The sequence below is a fragment of the Aspergillus caelatus genome, assembly GCF_009193585.1.
Source record: "Aspergillus caelatus strain CBS 763.97 unplaced genomic scaffold BDV27scaffold_145, whole genome shotgun sequence".
Classification (NCBI taxonomy): domain Eukaryota; kingdom Fungi; phylum Ascomycota; class Eurotiomycetes; order Eurotiales; family Aspergillaceae; genus Aspergillus; species Aspergillus caelatus.
This window is the reverse complement of record NW_022475408.1, coordinates 85,857-91,856: the sequence shown is the minus strand read 5'-3', so window position 1 is coordinate 91,856 and position 6,000 is coordinate 85,857. Positions and strand designations below refer to the sequence as shown.

The 6,000-nt window shown below is 47.9% G+C and overlaps 1 protein-coding gene across 1 annotated transcript; it reads right to left on the bottom strand.

The window, feature by feature from the left end:
• Nucleotides 1–1,800: 1,800 nt before the first annotated feature.
• BDV27DRAFT_131726 (FAD binding domain protein) lies at nt 1,801–4,705 on the bottom strand. The gene is made up of 3 exons (XM_032067696.1): nt 4,148–4,705; nt 2,150–4,065; nt 1,801–2,091 (listed from the first exon to the last, which is right to left on the bottom strand). The coding sequence occupies exons 1-3, from the start codon at nt 4,149–4,151 to the stop codon at nt 2,080–2,082; spliced, it is 1,932 nt and encodes a 643-aa protein (XP_031925419.1). The 5' UTR covers nt 4,152–4,705; the 3' UTR covers nt 1,801–2,079.
• Between the last annotated feature and the right edge of the window lie 1,295 nt (nt 4,706–6,000).

The following is a 6,000-nucleotide window of genomic DNA, read 5'->3' as shown; positions in this document are numbered from 1 at the left end:
CATAATCTTTCTTTGTGAGTCTCGGCGTGGCTGTAGTGAAGGATTTGGTTTTGTTGTCGCGGTAATAGGGGCCTTTGTTGGCTTTGTGAGGGGATTCACGGTTGGAATTGTCTTTTTTTTTTTTTTTTTTTCCCTTCTTTTTAGTTTTTGTCAGTGCATCTTGGGAACTTTGCCAGGAATGGGGATGGGTTTGAATTTGGGTGTATGGAGTTTATTGGACTAAATGGTATTCTGGCTGAGATTCTCGGTTATGGATCTAGGGTAAGAAGTACTAATATATGCCTGAGCTGGTAGAGGTTATTAGTACTGAGATACCGGGTAGTATAATATGTCCATGGAAAGACTAGATACATAGTATGAATATACACATACTCGAATTATGATTAGTAACTTTACACAATATAGACTCAACCCAAGTACTATCAAACCAACCCTATGTATGACCCAACAAAAGCAATCGCAGCAACACCCCTTATATAATATACTATACAGCTCAAATCACAGGCTACGGCCCCAATCCACGAGAAGCACATTCGGTATTCAATGAGTAACCTCCTAAGTCTAGTCCTATATAGTCCATCCCGGAAAAAAAGACAAGCCTGGTCCTCTCTTCCGTCAAGTACGGGTATGAGATCAAATGAGTGGACAGACTAGGCCTAGGAAAGGACCGCAGTAGTGCGGTCTGGTCCGGTCCTGCGGTCCTCTAGATAAGATAAATAGATCTAATTCTATAATATATATTGGCCGGATTGATTATTTAGAGATATAATTAAATATCTAATATATTTTAACCGAGTGGTATACTGTCTTATACTTGATAGTCTATATTTTTAGTATTCTACTTTGTATATTTATATTATAGAAAAGTTTATAACTTTTTTTTTAAGTATATATAAAATCTTTATTCTATCTTAATCTAAATTTAATATATAGTTATTCTACCAAAAAGGGAAGATTGTGGTAAAATTATATAAAAATGGTCCCCCGCGGGGGACTGCCAAGGTGCTCCCGGGGGACCATAGTGCGGTCCTAGGCCTATAAAAAAAGACCAAGGACCGGACCATTCCTAGGCCTAGAACAGACTAAATGAAGAGAATTTGATTAAAAAAAAAAAAAAGAATAGCTACGACAGGACTCGACTGCATTCTCCCGGCGTGAAACCAGGTCGCGTAACCAGTTCCGCCATTCAGCGATTATTACTTATAGTTTAAGTATGATCAGCCCTGAGTGAAGTACTGTTTACCTTCTGAATGCTCGGCTTCTTATGGGCTACTTCTATCCTAGGATTTTGACTGATACGGCTTCGTATTATAGGTAGGTGTTCTTTGTTAAAGGAGGCTGGGAGTAATGGTAGAAGCAGGATAATGGGAGGTGGATTGTTTGATTGGGGTAAATGTATAAGTCTATATCGTTGGCCTTGGTGGTTATTATAGTAGTATTATCATTCGGGCTTCTGGAGATCTATTCTGGGATGCTTGATGTGTTAGATTGTATGCGTTGGATACTGTCTTCAATGAGGTATTTGCTATGCCGGTTGGGTAAAGAGCTCCGGTTGGTGATCAGGGTTAATATGGATCCTGGCTACCTATACAAGGGACCTACGTAGAGTAGTACCGTTGGCTCTGCAATAGGTCCACTGATGAAGGCTTCTTAGTGATTGTAATAGGATAAGTTCAGGGCTTACGGTAGTAGAGGTCTCTGTGCAGAGTTAATGTGGAGTCCATGTGTAAATCTCCCCAGGTCCTCATGAATGCCTTGAGTTGTACACTATGATTGTCAATGACCTACGGCCGGACACTGTTTAACCCAATAATATGTCATTAGGTATTGCTACCAAATAATCTATGATGTAACAACCATAGTTTTTGACAATAAGAAAAAACCTGGCTCAACCAGGTGAGAATCAGAAAGCCACCCGCTAATGACATGCAAAGAATCCGACAAGGATACGCAACCCAATAAATCCGAACAACACATCCCAAGTGCATGCAAATAAACCTAATGTACCTGACCCAAATAATGTATGAAACAGCCAAGGTCAACTCAGCTCAACTGTACCCTAGAAAAATATATATGTCATCACCAAGTTTCCTAGTTTCGTCGTTAGTCACAAATCATCATCATCATCATAAAGGTCGTAGTCACTTACAGCAATGTATTGGCCAGCCTCCTTCTTATTGTCCCAGAACAATTTGGCCTCCTCTTCATTCAGGTTGCCCTTGGCCATAGCCACATCAACCAGAGCAGCCTCAACGCCCTCGCCCATACCCTTGCCGCTACCGCAGACAAAGACACGACCGTCCAATGCGTTGATAACATACCAGACCAGGTCAGCTTGGTGACGGACCTCTTCCTGGACGTATCTGCTCTCACCACGACGGCTTTGAACCACCGTTCGTACCTTTTCCTCATCGACGCCCCACTCGCCGCGGTAGAGCTCGTCCAGGAGGGAATCACGCACACCTTGTAGAACCCACACCTTGTTGGCACAGTTGGCCGATTGCAACCGGCGCTGGACGAAACCACGGAAGGGAGCAATGCCCACACCAGCACCAATCAGGAGCATGGGGCCGTCCGAGTGGAACCGCTTGGCCAGTGGGTTGGCCATCAAGCCCCGGAACATGGGGACATGAAGATTGAGAGTTGAAGGGTCGATGCCCTGACGCTCCGCCTCCACCACTTGCCGTGCCAGCCGCTCAAGGTATCCAGATCCTACACCGGTTCGCAATCCGCCCTTCCAATCATTGGATTCTGCCACACTAACGGCAACTTCGACGAGACGGCGGGATTGGCCACTCTTTTGGGCAGACGAGAGGAGGGGATCTTGAGACAGAGAGTAGAAACGGGGCATTAAAGTGTTGAGAACGGAAAGCAGATGGTCCAAGGGTGGCTGAGACGAGGAGAATGCGTGCAGAAGTTGAGACACGGAGACATGAGAGGAGGTACGGAGATCACAGAAGGCGCCTTGGCCCTGAGCTGAGGCGAGGAACATGAGGATCTTCTTCTCGTTTGGCTCGCTGGCGTATTCACCCAAAAGACGGAACAGTTCCTTCGACGGGGAGTAACTCTGAATATCTGAGCACCAGTTCAGGAGCTCCCTGCGTGTTGTGATCAATTCACGGGCTTGCTCGTCACCCCAGATAGTGGGCCACCGGCCTGTGCTTGTGCGCACTGTGATCTTCTTATCACGGATCGATTTGGGAACTCCAAGGCAGTTGAAGATATCGTCGACCTCCTCCTCTTTGTTCATAGGACACACGCCAATTGCGCCACCAACAACGAAGTCCACGTTGCCACTTTCCGCGGGATAGTCGGTCACGTCGATGTCGAAATGGTAGGTCCGTTTCTCAGCACCCGACTTGGTGAGTTCTCGCGCGTGGTGCAGAGGAGCACGGTACACATTGTACGGGGGGTGAGGCTGGACGAAGGGAGGCGGGTGATCCTTCGGTCCAAGTTGCGTCTCCACAGCCGATGCAGGGATAGCTGCAAAGGACACCGTCTTTGCAGGAAGGTCAACAACATCGGTGAGCTCACTATCCATGGTAAGGAGATCGACGTTCAACTTGAGAGCGTCATAGGCCTTATTTTGAGGTGGAGTCACCATGATGCCAGAGACAGGACCATCGCCTCTGATCAGAGGCTGGCTACGGCAGCATCCACCGCCACAGCACAACGGCTGAATCTTCTGTGTGCCTGGAGCACCAACGTTTTGCAGAACTCGTTGCATATCGGCGGAGTTCTGGGAGATGAGCACAGTCGAGGCTCGGCGTCGATGGCCGGTACCATTTTCCTCCAACTTCTGGGCTACATCTTCGGCGTCCGACTGAGGCTCAGTAGGGACAGTCGACGGAGAGCCCGAGCTAGGAGTGCTATCGGTTTCTGTGGACGAAACATTGAAGCTCATATCCGTCACCGACAATGACCTCACACCACGGGGTTCTTCTGGCACCGGGTTATCCGGGTGCGAGGTGGACGACACCGGAATGGCATGGTGGTCGCCATTGGGAGTATAAGGGGTCTTTGACACCGCCGTAGACCTCGGCGGTGGTGAAGGGACGGCATGCACTGTTACAGGAACCAAGGTCAGCTACCTAGTCGAGAGAGAAGAGAGCCAATTGGCTATAACAGCCAACAGAGGGCCACATACCCATTGTGTCGGTACGTAATTGATACAATAACAGGGTAATCACTCGTCGAAAGAAGGGTACTGGCCAGATCAATCGAGAACCGGGGACCAGAGACGTGGTGATTGCTTTTCCGGGGACGGGTGTTGAATTTATAAAAGGATTGTGCAGAAGAAAGGGGGGGGCACGACCAAGCCAAGCGATAGAGGAATGGTCTTAATTAGCAAAGTGGAAACGACAATGGCCGTTTGACACCAGTAGGATCCGGAGAGCAAATCGGAAGAGTGGACGGGAGAGAGTGGGATGAGGTGGGAATTTGTTGAACTCCTCTTCGGCCTGGGGGGCACAAATCGGCACCGGGATAATGGTTCCGTCGTTGGCGCTATGTCAGCTGAGGGTCGATCATTCAGGAAATTCTTCTCTTTCTGGGTGATGGAGAATCTCAATCAATGGGTAAATGTGGACTTGAACCGGGAGAAGGGAAAGCAGTCCAGCAGAAAGAAATAAGAAATGATTTTTTGAGGGGGAACGCTATCACCCAACTTGCAGAAAAGGCAAATCAGATAAGGAGTGAAATAAGAATGATGTGAAGGGGAAACACCCGGAAGAGAGAAAAAAAAATGGGCACACAATCTCGCCACATTGATTTTCATTCGCGGTGAGTAAACGTCATTACACTTATCGTACGCGGTGGTAACTTTTCCTTCTATCCACTTTTCGCCTTCCGGGCGACTGACCCGGCATTTCTCCGCCCTGCTTTATACTGTACTGTGTACTGTACTGCGCTCTCATGGCTTAATGGCAATCGATTATACCCTGCCAGTCCCGCTGCTTACTATCCTCTGTGGGATCATAGGAGGAGAATGATACAGTCATCCAGGCCTAAGATTTCCGGGGAGCTGACAAGTGTCCAGCCAGATCTGCAGCTAAGCGGAATCTTTTACTCTAGTGGGGAAATAGTCACGCAGTCAGATGATCGGGAAGGAGCGGTATATCCAGCCGTGTTAGAAACTACATTCATGCTCGATTGGTCTGAATTGATTGAATTTTGACCCTTCTTTTCTCTATCGTTGTTCTCTTCTTGCTTTCGATGTGCCCATGAGCAGGTTGAAAGTTCCTTTGTGACAATACGGCCAAAGGTACCGGTCTGTAACGGAAGGGTAGCCGAATAAATTACCGATCTAATCTGATCCGGCTGGCAACCCATCCCTGCTCGGCGGCCGCCCTCGGTTAAGCCGTTGATTAAGCGTCCTCCACCCGAGGCTGCATGCGTGACACTCATGAATGTCAAGGGGGTTTTATACCCCTTCTGATAATAATAATCTCATGCTTATTATTGTTTGCTAATGGAATCACGGGCGTCATATTCCTCGAGTCAGATTTTTTTTCCCCCCCCCATTCTTGGGTTGCCTCAGTCCATGGATGCACGTGATCCACACAAGACAATGGTTCCGGATCAGATAACTTAGTGGATGGCGCCGTTCTTCTCCGAATCACCCCACGCCGGAAGCAGTCAGCGCAGCCTCCTTGAGCTCTCAGGAGAATGTGTCCTGACTTCTGAGCCGTGCATCTACTTGGGGTGTATCCTCTGTGTCCGTGCTCAATCCTCCTTCTATGCTTCTAAGTCCAGACTGCTCATCTCCGTATTCGCAATTGCGTATTTTTCGTGATTGCCATGTCTCGTATCAATCAAAGTGGGGCTCTCGCCGATATCGGCGGCTGGATCATATCAATCAGATAGCGACATAGTTTGGCCATGGAGCTATTTGTAGATTTCCGGGGTTGCTGGTCATTACCGCTTATGGTATCGAGTACACAATAAATGCACACTTCTTCTGCAGGGACTCACACTACTACTACCTTAGAAGGGCACGCA